This window comes from Melospiza melodia, chromosome 31 (assembly GCF_035770615.1).
Source record: "Melospiza melodia melodia isolate bMelMel2 chromosome 31, bMelMel2.pri, whole genome shotgun sequence".
Lineage (NCBI taxonomy): Eukaryota > Metazoa > Chordata > Aves > Passeriformes > Passerellidae > Melospiza > Melospiza melodia.
In genome coordinates, this window is record NC_086224.1 from 1,404,714 (window position 1) to 1,423,313 (window position 18,600).

The window sequence follows — 18,600 nt, forward strand, 5'->3', positions numbered from 1 at the left end:
TCTGGGTGCCCTGTGGGTGCCCTGTGGGTGCCCTGTGCGTGCCGTGGGTGCCATGAGAGCCCTGTCACTCCATGCAGGGCAGATCCTTTCTAGGGGTGCAGATCCCAATGCATTCACGGCTCCCATGGTTTCATTCCTCGGCCGTGCTGGTGTTTGTGACCCTGGGGGGCTCCTGGCTCTGTGCCTCCCTTCCTCACCCCCCTTTCCCTCCCTGTCCTGGCCCAGATGTGGAGCAGATGGCCATCGACTGGCTCACGGGCAACTTCTACTTCGTGGACGACATCGACGACCGGATCTTCGTGTGCAACAAGAACGGGGACACCTGTGTCACCCTGCTGGACCTGGAGCTCTACAACCCCAAGGGGATCGCGCTGGACCCGGCCATGGGGTGAGTCCTGGCAGTTCACCACCCCTGGGGACCCTCTGGGATTGGGAGGGATTTCCTGTGCTTTGTTGAGTCCTCCCTGCAGGGACATTTGCCACCCAGCCTGGCCTGGCAGCAGCTGAATCCTGTGGGACACACCTGGCCCAGCTCAGGATAAGCTTCTGCTTCCAGCTTTGCTCCAGATTTTGGGACCTGGAGTGGTTTTTGGGACCTGGAGTGGTTTTTGGGACCTGGAGTGGTTTTTAGGACCTGGAGTGGTTTTTAGGAGCTCAGACCTGTGGGACACACCTGGCCCAGCTCAGGATAAGCTTCTGTTTCCAGCTTTGCTCCAGATTTTGGGACTTGGAGTGGTTTTTGGGACCTGGAGTGGTTTTTAGGAGCCCAGACCTGTGGGACACACCTGGCCCAGCTCAGGATAAGCTTCTGCTTCCAGCTTTGCTCCAGATTTTGGGACTTGGAGTGGTTTTTGGGACCTGGAGTGGTTTTTGGGACCTGGAGTGACTCCATGCACAGCCAGAGCAGCTCCCTTGTGTCTGTATCTCCATCCAAGACATGGGCACAGCTTTGCTGCAGATTTTGGGACCTGGAGTGGTTTTTGGGACCTGGAATGGCTTTTAGGAGCTGGAGTGACTCCATGAACAGCAAGAACAGCTCCCTTGTGTCTGTGTGTCCATCCAAGACGTGGGCACTGCTTTGCCCCAGCTTTCGGGAGCTGAAGTTTTGGGATTGGAGATTTTTTGGGAGCTGGAGTGGTTTTTAGGAGCTCAGTCCTGTGGGACACACCTGGCCCAGCTCAGGATCAGCTGCTGCTTCCAGCCGGTGCCACACAATGTGGGCACAGCTTTGCTCCAGATTTTGGGAGCTGGAGTGGTTTTTGGGACCTGGAATGGTTTTTGGGTCCTCCCTGCAGGGACATTTCCCACCCAGCCTGGCCTGGGCACAGCTTTGCCCCCGATTTTGGGGAGCTGGAGTGGTTTTAGGAGCTGGAGTGGTTTTAGGAGCTGGAGTGGTTTTTGGGACCTGGAGTGGCTCTGTGCACAGCCAGAGCAGCTCCCTTGTGTCTGTGTGTCCATCCAAGACATGGGCACAGCTTTGCTGCAGATTTTGGGACCTGGAGTGGTTTTCAGGAGCTGGAACGGCTCCATACACACCCAGAGCAGCTCCCTGGTGTCTGTGTGTCCAGCCCCTGCCTCCTGCACAGCCCTGAGGATGAGGATGCCAAGATGCTGAATCATGGGGGCAGCTCAGGGCACCCCTGGCGGCTGCCAGCCCCTGGGAGCTGCTGTGGCAGAAAAACCACTAAAGAGGAAAATTCCCGTCCTTGCCAGCTGATGGGCACTTCCCTCCTGGCTCAGCGTGGAAAGGGCTGGTGTTATTGAGCAGAAAATCGGGCGTATTTCATATAAACAAACAAATTTCACAGAGAATCCTGGAGGGAGCTCCAGGGCTGGTGCAGACAAGCTCCAGAGGTGGCTGAGTTGAGTTCCTTAGGCTCAACACAACCCCAAATGTGCCTGTGGGACTCTTCCAGTGACACCAACACATCTGGAGCCCCTGGGAGCTCAGTGCCAGCCCCATGGGCATGTGTCAGAACCCAGAAAATTCCTTTGGATGCCCTGGAGGGCTCCAGCCCGAGCTCAGAGACCTTGGCACAGAGCCCAAGACCCCTGTGCCCTTGGAAAAAATAATTCCCAACCTTTATGTGAAGGATTACAAGTCAAGGAAGTTTAAGCAGAATAATAGTTAGTTTATCACGGGGTGAAAAATCGATTTTTGGGTTTTTAGAATGGAGGTTCAGGAGGCAAGATGAAAGAGTCTAAGTGTGTCCAGTCTTTGTCCTTCTTCTTCTTCTTGGCCTCCATCTTCTGCTGTGATGGTGGCACTTTGGGATTGGTTTGGAGTAGAAGCAAACTGTCTGACATAGGTGACAGGTATTGGAAAATTATTGTAAATAAAGTACAGGTAGTTTTTAGTATGAAAAACTACCACCACCCCAAGGGCTGGAAACAATCACCAGCCTTGTGTGAGGAGTTACAAGCCACAAGAGTTTGAGTAGAATGACAGTGAATTAATCATGGGGTGAAAATGTAGAATTTTGGGATTTAGAATGGGGGTTCAGGAGGCAAGATGGAAGAATCTAAGTGTGTCCAGTCTTTGTCCTTCTTCTTCTTCTTGGCCTCCATCTTCTGCTGTGATGGTGGCACTTTTGGTTTGGTTTAGAGACAAACTGTCTAACATCTGATAGGTATTGGGAAGTTATTGTAAATAATGTAATGTAGTTTTTAGTATAAAAAGATAACACCAGTGTGCCTCAACCCAACCTGCTGGACAGATCTTAGCAGGTCAGAGAAAGAATTTTATAGATAAGAAACAATAAACAACCTTGAGAACAAGAACGGAACAGTTCTGACTCCTTCTTCAACTAAGAAAAGTGAGTTTCTAACGCATCTCAAAGTCACTCTGATCAGTAGAGATCCCAAGAGGATCTTCTGCTGTGATGGTGACACTTTTAGATTGGTTTAGAGACAAACTGTCTAACATAGGTGATTGGTATTGGGAAGTTATTGTAAATATTGTACACGTAGATTTTAGTATAAAAAGATAACACCAGTGTGCCTCAACCCAACCTGCTGGACAGAGCTTGGCAGGTCAGAGAAAGAATTTTATAGATAAGAAACAAGAATAGAAGAGTTCTGACTCCTTCTTCAACTAAGAAAAGAGAGTTTTTAACGCACCTCAAAGTCACTCTGAGCAGCAGAGATCCCAAGAGGCATCCACACATCCAAATCCTGCCCCTCCCAAAGCTCACCCTGGCTCTGAGTTTGTCTCTTGTCTCACAGCAAGGTGTTCTTCACCGACTACGGGCAGATCCCCAAGGTGGAACGAGAGTAGAAGCTCAGTGTCTAACATAGGTGATAGGTACTCAGAAGTTAATGTAAATAATGTACACATAGTTTTTAGTATAAAAAGATAACACCCAACCTGCTGGACAGAGCTCGATGGGTCAGAGAAAGAATTTTATAGATAAGAAACCATAAACAAGCTTGAGAACAAGAATAGAAGAGTCCTGACTTCTTCTTCAACCGCTGGGCTAAGAAATGAGATTTTCTAATGCATCTTGGGGTCACTCTGACCACAGAGACTCGGAGAGGCATCCACACATCCAAATCCTGCCCCTCCCAAAGCTCACCGTGGCTCTGAGTTTGTCTCTTGTCTCACAGCAAGGTGTTCTTCACCGACTACGGGCAGATCCCCAAGGTGGAGCGCTGCGACATGGACGGGCAGAACCGCACCAAGCTGGTGGACAGCAAGATCGTCTTCCCCCACGGCATCACCCTGGACCTGGTGAACCGCCTGGTCTACTGGGCTGATGCCTACCTGGACTACATCGAGGTGGTGGATTACGAGGGCAAGAACAGGCACACCATCATCCAGGGCATCCTGGTGAGCGGGGTTGGGGGAGAGGGAGCCAAGCTTGGGTGCTGCTGGTCTGCAGTTGGGACCTTAGAGGTCCAGCAAGGAAAGTGCTGAGCACTGAGCGTGGTCCTGCCAAGGATGATCTTGATGGGCAAGACCACACTGATGGTCAGTGATGGACAAGAGCTGTTGGTTGGGATGGACATCATTGATGGTCAATGACGGACGAGAGCTGTTGGGTGGGATGGCCATCACTGAGGGCCAGTGATGCACAAAAGCCATGAGGTGGGATGGACATCACTGATGGTCAGTGATGGGCAAGAGCTATTGGGTGGGATGACCATCACTGATGGTCAGTGATGGATGAGAGCCATCAGATATGATGACCATCACTGATGGACAGGAGCCCTCAGATGGGATGTCCATTACTGATGGCCAGTGATGGATGAGAGCCATCAGGTGGGATGGCCATTACTGATGGTCAGTGGTGGAGAAGAGCTATTGGGTTGGATGGACATCAGTGATGGCCAGTGATGGACAGGAGCCCTCAGATGGGATGTCCATTACTGATGGCCAGTGATGGATGAGAGCCATCAGGTGAGATGGGCATCACTGATGGTCAGTGATGGGCAAGAGCTATTGGGTGGGATGGCCATCACTGATGGTCAGTAATGGACAAGAACCATCAGGTGGAACTGGGGGTTTTGTGTGTCCTGGAGCCTGGCTCTCACAACTTCTAAATCCCTTGTGGCTCTCACAACTCCTAAATCCCATGTAGCTCTCATTACCTTTATGCCACCAACTCCTGAATCACTTTTGGCTCTCACAACTCCTAAATCCCTTATTGCTCTCACAACTCCTCAATCCCTTGTGCTTCTCACAACTCCTCAATCCCTTGTGCTTCTCACAACTCCTAAATCCCTTGTGACTCTCACAACTCCTAAATCACCTGTGGCTCTCACAACTCCTAAATCCCTTATGGACTCACCTGGTACCTTCCAGATCGAACACCTGTACGGCCTGACTGTCTTTGAGAACTACCTGTACGCCACCAGCTCCTAAATCCCCTGTGGCTCTCACAACTCCTGAATCCCTTGTGGCTTTCACAGCTCCTGAATCCCTTGTGACTCTCACAACTTCTGAATCACTTGTGTCTCTCTCACGACTCCTATATCCCTCGTGGCTCTCGCAACTCCTAAATCCCTTGTTTACTCACCTGGTACCTTCCAGATCGAGCACCTGTACGGCCTGACTGTCTTTGAGAACTACCTGTACGCCACCAACTCGGACAACGCCAACGCGCAGCAGAAAACCAGCGTGATCCGCGTCAACCGCTTCAACAGCACCGAGTACCAGGTGGTGACACGGGTGGACAAGGGTGGAGCCCTGCACATCTACCACCAGCGGCGCCAGCCCACAGGTGGGACCCTCACTTTGGAGCAGCAGCTCCCTGGTTGCTCTGCCAGGGGTTTGCGTGGGGTTTTAGGAGGAATTTTGTTCATGGGAAGGGTGGTCGGGGATTGGGAGCTGCTGTTTCTGGTGGTGTGCAGGGATTGGGTGGATGTGGTTGGGTTGATAAGGTGGGGATTGGTCACAGGTTGGATTCAGTGGTATTGGAGGTCTTTTCTGACCTCAGGGATTTTGGGATTCCTGCTCCCCAGAGCCCTGGAGGGTGCTGAACATCCTGAGGTGCCCCTTTTTTCCTGCTAGCACTGTGAGAGGTGCTCCACATGGTTGATGGATCATGGAGATTACAGAGATGTAGGAGCAAATGTGGCGTCTTAAAATATTGGTGCTCTCTCACCACCATCTCTGGTAGTGTGCAAGGATTGAGTGGATGTGGTTGGGCTGATAAGGTGAGGGTTGGACTCCGTGATATTGGAGGTCTTTTCTGACCTCAAGGATTTCGGGATTCCTGCTCTCCAGAACATCCTAGGATGCCCCCTTTTCCTGCTAGCTCTGTGTCTCTTCCCATGAGAGCTGCTCCACGTGGTTGATGGATCATGGAGAGTACAGAGATGTGGGAGCAAATGTGGCATCTTAAAATATTGATGCTCCCTCACCACCGTCTCTGGTAGTGTGCAAGGATTGAGTGGATGTGGAACTCAGTGCTCTGGTTGGGTTGATAAGGTGGGGATTGGTCACAGGTTGGATTCAGTGATATTGGAGGTCTTTTCTGACCTCAGGGATTTTGGGATTCCTGCTCCCCAGAACATCCTGGGGTGCCCCCTTTTCCTGCTAGCACTGTGAGAGCTGCTCCACATGGCTGATGGATCATGGAGAGTACAAAGATGTGGTGTGGGAGCAAATGTGGCATTTTAAAATATTAATGGCCCCTCTTACTCTCTGTCCCCAATGCCAGCACGTTCACCCTGGTTCTCCCAAGCACTGAGGGAATTCCAGGGAGCTGAAAGGCTCCAGTGCTTCACCAACCCCTCCCTGCACCCATCCATCCCTGCCTGTTCCACCCCCAGCACCTTCCTGCAGTTAATCAATTTACTCCTTATAAATCCTCTTAGTGTCTGCAGCCTGCTCGGCTTTTTCCAGAGTATAAAATTAATCAGGAGATTTCTGAGCAGGGTTAGGAGCGTGATTAAGGGGCTCTGTGGCTGTCCCCACTCCCAGGGCTTGTCCCACTGGTGCAGCAGGATGGGGCAGTGTGTCCACGTGGCTGTGGTGCTGTGCTGGGACATGCTGGCTTCTCAGGGATTCTTCCCATGGGAAAGTCCTTTCCCATCTCTGTGCTGTGCTCAGCCTTTCCCTGACTGCCTGAGAGCTCCTGGGAGGAATGAACCCCCTTAGAGCCCATGAGAGCATCCCCATGTCCCTGTGGTTGCAGCCCTGTGCTCCTTGTCCCCCTTGTGCTCCCTGTCCCCCCTGTGTGCCTGTCCCCTCTGTGTCTGTGTCCCCCACTGTGAGAATCTACAAAATCAGAGGGTTTTGAGAAAGCTGCAATAGGCAGGCCTCAGAAACAGCAGAACTGTGATTAGAGCTAAGCAGCAGCCATGAGATAATTCAGCAGAAAAATTATTTAAAAAGTAGAAAAGCAAAGACAAATAGAACAATGGTCTGTGTATTAATGCTTGTTTAGAATAACTCCCTAAGCTACAGAAAAGTTTATCTAGCAAGATATTAGGAAGTTTGAAGCTTAATAATGGAGCTCTGTGCGTTGTGTTTTAAGGCTTACAAGCAGGTATTTTATTGGAAATAAGCAGCATTGTTTTAACCAAAGGTACATTGCTTATAGTGGCTGGATAGAACTGCTGTCAATGTGCTTTTGCTTTGTGTGATTGGTCAAAAAACTTATAAAGTGAGTTGTAACATTAAATTCTGGGTCTGCTGCCTGAGATGTGAGCTGGTGACATCTTCCCATTGTCATAACTGTGTAATGAGAGTGATGCTGGAAAATAAAACAGCTCGAGGCGCGTTCCACAGCAGCCCTGTCCCGTTTGTGATTTGTACAGAGACCCCTGGCCAGCGATACCCCACATGCTCCCTGTCCCCTCTGTGTCCCTGTCCCCCCTGTGTCTCTGTCCCCCACATGCTCCCTGTCCCCTCTGTGTCCCTGTCCCCCCGTGTCTCTGTCCCCCACGTGCTCCCTGTCCCCCCTGTGTCTCTCTCCCCCACATGCTCCCTGTCCCCTCTGTGTCTCTGTCCCAGTGTCCCTGTCCCCTCTGTGTCCCTGTCCCCTCTGTGTCCCTGTCCCCCCTGTGTCTCTGTCCCCCATGTGCTCCCTGTCCCCTCTGTGTCTCTGTCCCCCACGTGCTCCCTGTGTCTCTCTCCCCCATGTGCTCCCCGTCCCCTCTGTGTCTCTGTCCCAGTGTCTCTGTCCCCTCTGTGTCCCTGTCCCCCCTGTGTCTCTGTCCCCCATGTGCTCCCTGTCCCCTCTGTGTCTCTGTCCCCCCAGTGTCCCTGTCCCCTCTGTGTCCCTGTCCCCCCTGTGTCTCTGTCCCCCACGTACTCCCTGTCCCCCCCGTGCTCCCTGTCCCCCCTGTGTCTCTGTCCCCCAGGTGCTCCCTGTCCCCTCAGTGTCCCCAGCAGCTGCAGCCCCTCTCTGTGTTGCAGTGAGGAGCCATGCCTGCGAGCCAGATCAGTTTGGGAAGCCAGGAGGCTGCTCTGACATCTGCCTGCTGGGGAACAGCCACAAGAGCCGGACCTGCCGCTGCCGCTCCGGGTTCAGCCTGGGCAGCGACGGGAAATCCTGCAAAAGTGAGTGCTGGCTTTCCTGGGGGGATCTTTGGGGTGAGGGGCTGGAGAGAAAGGCTCTGCATGCCCTGCTGTGACCCCACAGCAGCCCCAGTGCCACCTGCCACCCCCATGGCACTGCTGTCTCTCCGCAGAGCCCGAGCACGAGCTGTTCCTGGTGTACGGGAAGGGACGTCCTGGCATCATCCGTGGCATGGACATGGGTGCCAAGGTGCCCGATGAGCACATGATCCCCATCGAGAACCTGATGAACCCCAGGGCTCTGGACTTCCATGCTGAGACTGGCTTCATCTACTTTGCTGACACCACCAGTTATCTCATAGGGCGCCAGAAGATCGATGGCACGGAGAGGGAGACAATCCTGAAGGATGGTGGGTGGCCTTGCAGGAAGGATAATGCAATTATTATCATAATAATAATTTAATAGTAATAATAATAATAGTAATAGTAATTTTATATACATATATGTAAAATATAAATGATAATAATTTATAGTAATTATAAATAATATATAGTAATCAAAAATAAAATAAAATAAAATAAAATAAAGACATTTTAGTAATTTACATTAAATTATTATATATATTTATATATAATAATAATTTATTAGTAATAAAAATAGTAATAGTAATTTATATATATAAATGTATATATAATATAAATGATAATAATTTATAGTAATTATAAATAATATATAGTAATAACAATAACAATAAAAATAAAGAAATTATAATAATATATATACACTATATATATTTTTATATAATAATAATAATTTAGTAGTAATAATAATAGTAATACTAATAGTAGTAGTAATAATAATATAATATCATATAGAATATATATCATATAGTATATATATCATATATAATCATATTATCATATAACATTGTCATAATAATATAATAATTTAATAGTAGTAATAATGATAATAATTGTATAATAATATAATATTGTCATATAGAATATATATAATACATATAATCATATAATCATATATTAACATAATAATGATACTATTATATGATAATGTGATTATATATATTATATAATATTATCATAATAATAATCACCTGTCTGAGATACAAAGAGCTTAATGCTCAGAATATTCAAACATCTTTTAGCTCAGGATGATCCCACTTGACATGTCTACAGTCCAAATTTTCAGTGTATTTAGCATTTCATAATATTTTAGCCGACTTTCCATAAAATTTTAGCAGATTTTCCATAAAATTTTCTCTGTTCAAAGAGCAGCTCTAGCAAACTTTCTCATCGGGCTGGGTGTCCATCATCCCCCTCAGTTTGGGTCAGGATTGGGCACTTTTGGGGCTGTTCCTTCCACTTTTCACCTCCTGCCTGGTGACAAACCCATTCAATTTTCCCCCTAAAAGGCATCCACAATGTGGAGGGCATCGCTGTGGACTGGATGGGGAACAACCTGTACTGGACAGATGATGGCCCCAAGAAGACCATCAGTGTAGCACGGCTGGAGAAGGCTGCCCAGACGAGGAAGACTCTGATTGAGGGGAAGATGACGCACCCCCGTGCCATCGTGGTGGACCCCCTGAATGGGTGAGGGTGCCTGGGTGGGCTGGGCTGTCTGATGGGACCACAGGGACGTGGTTGGGTCTTGTCACGAGCTGTGGTGGCCAGGTCAAGTCTCAGTTTGATGTCCATGGCAGGTGGATGTACTGGACAGACTGGGAGGAGGATCCCAAGGACAGCAAGAGGGGCAAGATCGAGAGGGCTTGGATGGATGGATCCAACAGAAACATCTTCATCACCTCCAAGACTGTCCTGTGGCCCAACGGGCTGAGCCTGGACATCCCAGCCAAGATCCTCTACTGGGTGGATGCGTTCTACGACCGCATTGAGATGGTTTATCTCAATGGCACCGATAGGAAGGTGAGTGGGGTCTGGGACAGTGATCACCCACAGCACTGGGGAGCTGAGCTGTGACCTCTCTGCTCGCTCCTTCCATCACCCTGTCCCTGTCCCATCACCCTGTCCCTGTCCCTATTCCCGTCCCTGTCCTTGTCCCTGTCCCTGAGTGCCCATCCCATGTAAAAGATTCTCTCTGCTCTCTCTTTCCATCACCCTATGCCTGTCCCTGATCATCCTGTCCCTGATCACCCTGTCCCTGTCCCTGATCACCCTGCCCCTGTCCAATCACCCTGTCCCTGTCCCTGTCCCTGTCCCTGATCACCCTGTCCCTGTCCCTGTCCCTGATCACCCTGTCCTTGTCCCTGTCCATGAGTGCCCATCCCAGCTAACAGATCCTCTCTGCTCTCCCCTTCCATCACCTGTCCCTGATCACCCTGTCCCTGTCCCTGTCCCTGATCAGCCTGTCCCTGTTGCTGTCCCTGAGTGCCCATCCTGTCTGACAGAGCCTCTCTGCTCTCCCATCACCCTATCCCCGTCCCTATCCCTGATCACCCTATCTCTGTCCCTATCCCCGTCCCTATCCCTGATCACCCACCCCACCTAACGTCCCCTCTCCTCCTCCCCGCACGCACAGATCGTGTACGAGGGCCCGGAGCTGAACCACGCCTTCGGGCTGTGCCACTACAGCAATTTTCTGTTCTGGACCGAGTACCGCAGCGGCAGCATCTACCGCCTGGAGCAGGCCTCCAAGGCCGTGAGCCTGCTGCGCAACGAGCGCCCGCCCATCTTCGAGATCCGCATGTACGATGCCCAGCAGCAGCAAGGTGAGAGCCCACCAGGGGCTGGGGGAGAGGCTGAGCTTCCTAAGCAGCCCCCCCAACTCTTTTTGTTGCCTTTTAGCCGTCCCCATGCTCCTTGTTTTTCTTTCCTGTTGTGCATGCCCTGCCCTTCCAGCCTTCCCTCTTTTTTCTACCGTAATTCCATCAGGCTCTGTGTCCCCGTGGCCTCACCTGGCATTTCCAGCTGCCTTCCAGCTGTGACTGCTGTTGAGGGTTTTGGGGGCAAGTCTGAGCTTCCCCCCAACTCTTTGTGTTGCCTTTTAGCTGTCCCCATGCTCCTTGTTTTTCTTTCCTGTTCATTCCCTGCCCTTCCATCTTTTTCCCACCCTGATTCCATCAGACTCTGTGTCCCCATGGTCTCACCTGGTGTTTCTAGCTGCCTTCCAGCTGTGGCTGCTGTTGAGGGTTTTGGGGGCGAGTCTGAGCTTCCCCCACCTCTTTTTGTTTTTTTTTTTGGCTGTCCCCACGCCTGTCCCCCAGGCTCTGTGTCACTTGAGGGGTCCCTGTGGCCTCACCTGGTGTTTCCAGCTGCCTTCCAGCTGTAACTACCCACAGAGGCTGGGGGCTCCCAGCACCCCCATGAGTCTGCAGGGCACTCTGGGCATTGAGGTACCATCTCCTCACCCTTTCCCTCCACAGTGGGCTCCAACAAATGCCGTGTCAACAACGGGGGCTGCAGCAGCCTGTGCCTGGCCACCCCGCGGGGCCGTCAGTGCGCCTGTGCCGAGGACCAGATCCTGGGGTCGGACTCTGTCACCTGCCAGGGTAGGCTGAGACCCATTTGGGGGCTCTCCCCATGGGATGCTGCACTTGATCACTCGGTTCAAATCCTTCCTGTGCTTTCCTGTTGGCAGCCAATCCATCCTACATCCCCCCGCCGCAGTGCCAGCCCGGGGAGTTCGCCTGCAAGAACAACCGCTGCATCCAGGAGCGCTGGAAATGTGATGGGGACAATGACTGCCTGGACAACAGTGACGAGGCCCCCGAGCTCTGCCGTGGGTGATCCCTCCTGGGCGGTGGGATTTGGGCTCCTCCAGATGTGGAGGAAGTGGTTGGGGTAGGGCTGGGTAGCCAGGAATCCTCTGTGCCCTCTCCAACTCCTTTGGGGCAGTGGTGACCCTGTCCCTGTCCCTGTCCCTGTCCCTGTCCCTGTCCCTGTCCCTGTGCCATCCATGCCCTCCTTTGGGGCAGCACTGACCCCTGTCCATGCCCTCCTTTGGGGCAGCACTGACCCCTGTCCATGCCTTCCTTTGGGGCAGCACTGACCCCTGTCCATGCCCTCCTTTGGGGCAGTGCTGACCCTGTCCCTGTGCCTGTCTCTGTCCCTGTCCCTGTGCCATCCATGCCCTCCTTGAGGGCAGCGCAGGAGAGTTGGTTGAGATTCTGATGCCAAGTTTGAGCCTCCAGCCCTTTTCTATCCCAGTTTTCTCTTTGTTGGAGGGATGGGGTGGGATGAGGATGGTCCTGAGTGTTGTTTCCCCCCACAGACCAGCACACCTGCCCCTCGGACCGCTTCAAGTGCAAGAACAACCGCTGCATCCCCAACCGCTGGCTCTGCGACGGGGACAACGACTGTGGCAACAACGAGGACGAGTCCAACTCCACCTGCTCAGGTGAGGACCCTGCTTTGCCCTCAGGGAGCCTCAGGAGAGCCCGTGCTGAGCCACAACCTGAGGTTTTGCAGTCTCACACCTTGGTTTTGCACCTGGGAGCCCAGGGGGTTGTTCCCCACCTTCCCCTGATAAAACAAGGTACCATTGATGAACCATTAACACTCCATCTGTCCCTCCTGGCCAGCCCGGACCTGCTCTCCCAACCAGTTCTCCTGCGCCAGTGGCCGCTGCATCCCCATCTCCTGGACCTGTGACCTGGATGATGACTGTGGGGACCGCTCTGACGAGTCTGCCTCGTGTGGTGAGCTGGGACTGGGAGCTGGCTTGGTTTGGAAAGACAGGAGTCTGCTAAGGAAGGCAGGAGCCTCCCCTGAAATGGAGAATGTAAAACTCCCCCTCTTCCAAATTGCTATAAATTTTAAATTAAGGGGCTCTCAGGCAAAAGATATGGGAGCAGGAAATAACAGTTTGTCTTGGTTTGGAAAGACAGGTGTCTGCTAAGGAAGGCAGGAGCCTCCCTTGAAATGGAGAATGTAAACCCTCCCCACCCCTGCAATAGCAATAAATATATTTATAGCAATAATACATAAAAATATATTTATTGTTATAAATTTTAAATTAAGGGGCTCTCAGGCAAAAAATATGGGAGCAGGAAATAACAGTTCTTTAATAGGGGAGAAAAAAAATAAAAGGATAAAATAAACAATGCAGTACACTAAAACAACACTGACAGAGTCAGAACTCAACCTGGCACCCTGTGGGTCAGGATGTTGGTGGCAGTCCCACTGGAATTGTGGCTGCAGCCCTCCTGCAGTGTCAGGGGTGGTTCTGTTGGAGCAGGGATCCTGTGGAGAAGGATTTATTCTTCCTCAGAAGATCCAGTGGAAGAAGAGGCAGCTGCTGCTCCTCTGGGGAATCCAGTGGAGAAGTGCTGGTGTCTCAAAAACCTCTAGATTGTATCCAGGAAGGAATGTTTGAAACCTCAGATTGTATCCAGGTAGGAATGTTAGAAATCTCAGCTTGTCTCCAGGTAGGAATGTTTGAAAGCTCATATTATATCCAGGTAGGAATGTTTGAAATCTCAGATTATATCCAGGTAGGAATGTTTGAAATCCCAGATTGTATCCAGGTAGGAATGTTTGAAATCTCAGATTGTATCCAGGTAGGAATGCTTGGCTCCTCCCTCTGGGCTCACATCTCCCAATGGGATGCTGCAGTTCTTATCAGCCATGCAGTGACATTCAATAGCTGTTATCAGCAGATGTCCCCCCAGAGGGAGCAGTGATTGTGAGCACTTCAAAGAGAGAGATAAGGCAAACTTGACAAGAGATAATCTGCCCTACAGATGGTAATAGAAAACATCTTGCATTGTAATCTGGACCAGGAGCCCTGGGGGTGCTCCCGGGGCTGTGAGGAGGGTTGGGGTGCCCTGATGTGTGTTGGGGTGTGCTGATGGTGCCTCTCCCTCCCCTGCAGCCTACCCGACCTGCTTCCCCCTGACACAGTTCACCTGCAACAACGGGCGCTGCATCAACATCAACTGGCGCTGTGACAACGGTGAGGACCCGGCCCCGGGGTGTCCCCAAAGGGATGGCGAGACCTGAGCAGGGGGTGCAGCCTGGCAGGGACCCCATTTGGGCAATTTGGGCCAATTCCCAGCATGTGCTGAAGGCAGACCCCAAGGGGAGTGGGCATGAGCCAAAACTGGGCCCATCCTGCAGCCCCCAGCCCTGTATTTCCCTTGGCTGTGCTGGAATAACCTGGCAGGGATTGTTCCAGACCTTGGCATCATTTGCAAGGTTTCCAGAACCTTGTCCTGGTGTTGGAACAAAGTGTGACATGGCTGAGTCAGGTCCTGTAGCCTCAGGGAAAGCAGGAGAGCTCTTCCAGCCAGCTCCCATCTGCCCTTGGATGTTTCCAGAGCCTGACCCGGGACAGGGGGTTTGCCCCAAGGTTGATTTCCTATCCCAGCCCCATGGCTGTGGTGGGGCAGCAGGAATGACCTGGCAATGGTTGTTCCAGACCTTGGCATCCTTTGCAAGGTTTCCAAAACCCTGCCCTGGTGCTGGAACAAAGTGTGGCATGGCCAGAGCTGCTGGTGGGGCTGAGCCAGGTCATGCAGCCCCAGGGAAAGCAGGAGAGCTCTCCCAGAGCTCTCCCAGCCAGCTCCCATCTGCCCTTGGATGTTTCCAGAGCCAGACCTGGGACAGAGGGTTTGCCCCGAGGTTGATTTTCCTTTCCCACAAGTTTATATCAATTTTTGAGCCTCTGTGCCTCGTTGGGAATAATTAACATCTTCAGAGCAGGGCGAGACACTGGTGCCTGGCTGAGAAGAGCTGGGGGTGCTGACTCTCCCTGAATTCTTCCTGGGCTCCTTAGCAGCTGAGGGATGGTCCCTTCTTCTGGAATCCTCTACTTTGGCAGCCAGGCTGTGCCATGGAGCCCACCAGGTGCCCAGGGCAGGAGCTGCAACACCATGAGGGTACCCCAACCCTGGCTGAGCAGAGCTGGGGGTGCAGGACTGTCCCTGGAGTCTTCCTGGGCTCCTTTGGAGCTGAGAGATGGTCCCTTCTCCTGGAATCCCCCACTTTGGCAACCAGGCTGTGCCATGGAACCCCTCGTGCTGCTCTGAGCCTCACCAGGTACCCAGGGCAGGAGCTGCAGCGCCACGAGGGTACCCCAACCCTGGCTGCCCCCCACTCCCCCAGCACCCTCTGCTGCTTCTGGTCTCGCCTCCCAGGCTCTGTGTGTCCCTGTCCGTGTGCCAGTGTCTCTGTGCCACCCTCTGTGTTTGTCACCTGTGCTGTGTTGTGTTTGTCACCGTGCCCACGCTCCTGTCTGGTGGTTCTGTGTTTCAGAAAAAGATTGTGGGGATGGCTCTGACGAAAAGAACTGTCCAAAGCCTACCGGTTAGTGCATAGATCAACATGCACCAGAACCTCCCACCTGAGCCCCCCTGAGCCCCCAGACCTGTCCTTCCAGGGGGCTATGAGCCCTGGGGGTGCTGGACACTGGCAATGCCCCCCTGACCTCTCTGGGAATGCCCCCTGTGCCTCTGGCAATGCCCTTGATGCCTCTGGTGATGCCCTCCTCCTCCTCAGAAATGCCCCTTGTGCGTCAGGCGATGCCCCTGGTGCCTCTGGTGGTGGCCCTGGTGCCTCTGGCAATGTCCCCCTTCTCTCCAGCAATGCTCCTGTGCCTCTGACAGTGCCTCTGGTACCTCTGGTCATGTCCCCCAGCTCTCCAGCAACGTCCCCTATGCAGGAGCTGAGCTGATGGAGAGGCCACGTGGCAGCTGGCAGTGCCATTGTCCCCATCAGTGCCACTGTCCCCATCAATGCCATCATCCCCATTAGTGCCGCTGTGCCCACAGTGTCGCTGTCCCCATCAGTGCCATTGTCCCCATCAGTGCCATTGTCCCTATTAGTGCCATCATCCCCAGTACCATTGTCTCCACAGTGCCATCATCCCCATCAATGCCATCATCCCCATCAATGCCATCATCCCCATCAGTTCCATTGTCCCCATCAGTACCAATATCCCCATCAGTGCCATCATCCCCATCAGTGCCATTGTCCCCATCAGTGCCAACATCTCCATCAGTGCCAACATCCTCATCGGTGCCAACATCCCCATCAGTGCCACCATCCCCATCAATGCCATCATCCCCATTAGTGCCACTGTCCCCATCAATGCCAATATCTCCATCAGTGCCAATATCCCCATCAGTGCTGCTGTCCCTATCAGTGCCACCGTCCCCATCAGTGCCACCATCCTCGTGCCCATCCTGAGGCACCAGGAGGCAAATCCCCTTGCCCAGTCTCAGGTGGGGCACCCACAGTGGATCCCTGTGGTGGTGCCCAGCCCATGCCCCCTGTGCCAGGCAGGCAGAGGGCTGCATTGCCAGTGTCCAGCTACCCTCAGACCAACCCCCCCTCAAACAGCAGGCATGGGGGCCTCCTCCAGACAATCCAACCCCCATAATTGGCTGTCCCAGCACCCCCAAAGGAGCTCCCATCTCCAGAGTGGAGCCCAGTCCCCATCCAGGTTCATGGCTGATCTATGCAGTTTCTGTGTTTCATTTCCTCTGTGTGCTGCTGGTGCTGTGGGGTGGGAGGGCTGGGGGGGTCTCCAGCCCGTGGTGGGGGTCCCACCACCAGCACTGATGAGGGGCTGCAGTCACCCCACGTCCCCTCTGTGGCGTGGCCTGTCCTGTCCCCTGTTGTTCCGAGGGGTCTTTGCTGTCCTCCCTCCTTCCATCCCCGTCCTGGCCGGGCTCCTGCTGACCCCCTGGCCACCCCAATTCCCTCTGCAGACAACGACTGTGGGGACAACAGTGACGAGGCTGGCTGCAGCCACTCCTGCTCCAGCAACCAGTTCAAATGCAACAGCGGCCGCTGCATCCCCGTGCACTGGACCTGTGATGGGGACAACGACTGTGGGGACTACAGTGACGAGACCCACGCCAACTGCACCAACCAGGGTGAGCCCCAGCACGTGGGAGAGACCCCCAAGCACAGCCATTGCCAAAATGCAGGGAATTCTGCAGCTTTCTGTGGCCATACTCAGTGCTCAGATCCCCCTCCTGCCCAAAACGCAGGGAATTCTGCAGCCTTCTCTGTGCCCAGATGCCCCTCCTGCTTCTAGGCTGGGAATGCAGGGAATTCTGCAGCTTTCTGTGCCCACCCTCAGTGCTCAGATCCCCCTCCTGCCCAAAGTTCAGGGAATTCTGCAGCTTTCTGTGGCCATACTCAGTGCCCAGAACCCCATTCTGACATTCTGGGTGCATCCAGCTGTTTCCCTGCTGTTTGAGTGTCTGGTCCTCATCCACTCCTGGATCTCCAGAACCCCATTCTGACATTCTGGGTGCACCCAGCTGTTTCTCTGCTGTCTGAGTGCCTGGTCCCCATTCACTCCTGGATCTCCAGAACCCCATTCTGACATTCTGGGTGCACCCAGCTGTTTCTCTGCTGTCTGGGTGCCTGGTCCCCATTCACTCCTGGAGCCCCAGATCCCACTCCTGTGCTTGTGGGTGCTTCCAGCTGTTTTCCTGCTGGTTGGGTGCCTGGTCCTTGCCCAGTCCTGGAGCCCCAGATCCCCATCCTGTGCTTCCAGCTGTTTCCCTGCTGTCTGAGTGCCTGGTCCCCATCCTCTCCTGGACCCCCAGATCCCCATCCTGACACTCTGGGTGCATCCAGCTGTTTCCCTGCTGGCTGAGTGGTCCTGCTGCTGGTCCCCACCCAGTCCTGGAGCCCCCCAGCTCCGTGGGGACCAGGCAGTGAGCAGTGGCCTCCCCACAGCCACACGGCCACCCGGGGGCTGCCACACGGACGAGTTCCAGTGCCGGCTGGACGGGCTGTGCATCCCCATGCGGTGGCGCTGTGACGGTGACACGGACTGCATGGACTCCAGCGACGAGAAGAACTGCGAGGGGGTCACGCACGTCTGCGACCCCAACGTCAAATTCGGCTGCAAGGATTCAGGTGAGAGCAGGGGGGCAAGGGGATCCCAGCTGGGGGTGGTGGGATAATGCAGAAAACACAAGCAGCCAGCCTGTGAATCGTGATCCTGATGGGTGGTGTCATCTTCAGATCCTTTCTGCCCTTCTCTGAGGAATGGGACACACTTTGGTGGGTTGGGGACAAAGGAGGAGGGACACCAGTTCAGGGGATGACCTTCTGAGCCCCCAGGCCCTCCCTGACCTGTCCTATCCAACTTTTGGGGAGCCCTGAGCTACTCAAACACCCTCATGTCCCTCCCTGGTCTGTCTAACCTGTCTGTCCGTCCATCTGTCCGTCCCTGGGCTCACTGACCTGTCTGTCCCTGGGCTGACCAATCTGTCCGTCCATCCCTGGGCTGATTGACCTGTCTGCCCGTCCCTGGACTGACCAGTCTGTCTGTCCATCTGTCTCTCCGTGGGCTGACTGACCTGTCTGTCTGTCTCTGGGCTCACTGACCTTTCTGTTTATTTGTCCTGGACTGACTGACCACTCTGTCTGTCTGTCTATCTGTCTATCCCAGAACTGACTGACCAATGTGTCTGTCTGCCCTTGGACTGACTGACCTGTCTGTCCATCCCTGGGCTGAGTGACCTGTCTGTGTGTCCCTCCCTGGGCTCACTGACCTGTCTGTCTGTCTGCCTGTTCCTTCCTGGACTGACCAATCTATCCATCCATCCCTGGGCTGACTGACCTGTCTGCCCGTCCCTGGACTGACCAGTCTGTGTGTCCATCTGTCTCTCCCTGGGCTGACTGAC

At 53.2% G+C, this 18,600-nt stretch overlaps 1 protein-coding gene across 7 annotated transcripts in view; it reads left to right on the forward strand.

Moving 5' to 3' along the window:
- The window catches only part of LRP1 (LDL receptor related protein 1), a 131,320-nt gene that overhangs the window by 54,311 nt on the left and 58,409 nt on the right, over nucleotides 1-18,600 (forward strand). For all 7 annotated transcript variants that reach the window (XM_063179362.1, XM_063179364.1, XM_063179363.1 and 4 more), the window contains exons 7-21: nucleotides 226-388; nucleotides 3,607-3,829; nucleotides 5,033-5,222; nucleotides 7,868-8,011; nucleotides 8,143-8,379; nucleotides 9,400-9,580; nucleotides 9,691-9,913; nucleotides 10,527-10,716; nucleotides 11,371-11,496; nucleotides 11,586-11,726; nucleotides 12,219-12,344; nucleotides 12,529-12,645; nucleotides 13,821-13,901; nucleotides 16,660-16,827; nucleotides 17,645-17,827. In XM_063179362.1, the coding sequence (XP_063035432.1) occupies nucleotides 226-388; nucleotides 3,607-3,829; nucleotides 5,033-5,222; nucleotides 7,868-8,011; nucleotides 8,143-8,379; nucleotides 9,400-9,580; nucleotides 9,691-9,913; nucleotides 10,527-10,716; nucleotides 11,371-11,496; nucleotides 11,586-11,726; nucleotides 12,219-12,344; nucleotides 12,529-12,645; nucleotides 13,821-13,901; nucleotides 16,660-16,827; nucleotides 17,645-17,827 (2,493 nt within the window). The remainder of the gene's footprint in view (nucleotides 1-225; nucleotides 389-3,606; nucleotides 3,830-5,032; nucleotides 5,223-7,867; nucleotides 8,012-8,142; nucleotides 8,380-9,399; nucleotides 9,581-9,690; nucleotides 9,914-10,526; nucleotides 10,717-11,370; nucleotides 11,497-11,585; nucleotides 11,727-12,218; nucleotides 12,345-12,528; nucleotides 12,646-13,820; nucleotides 13,902-16,659; nucleotides 16,828-17,644; nucleotides 17,828-18,600) is intronic.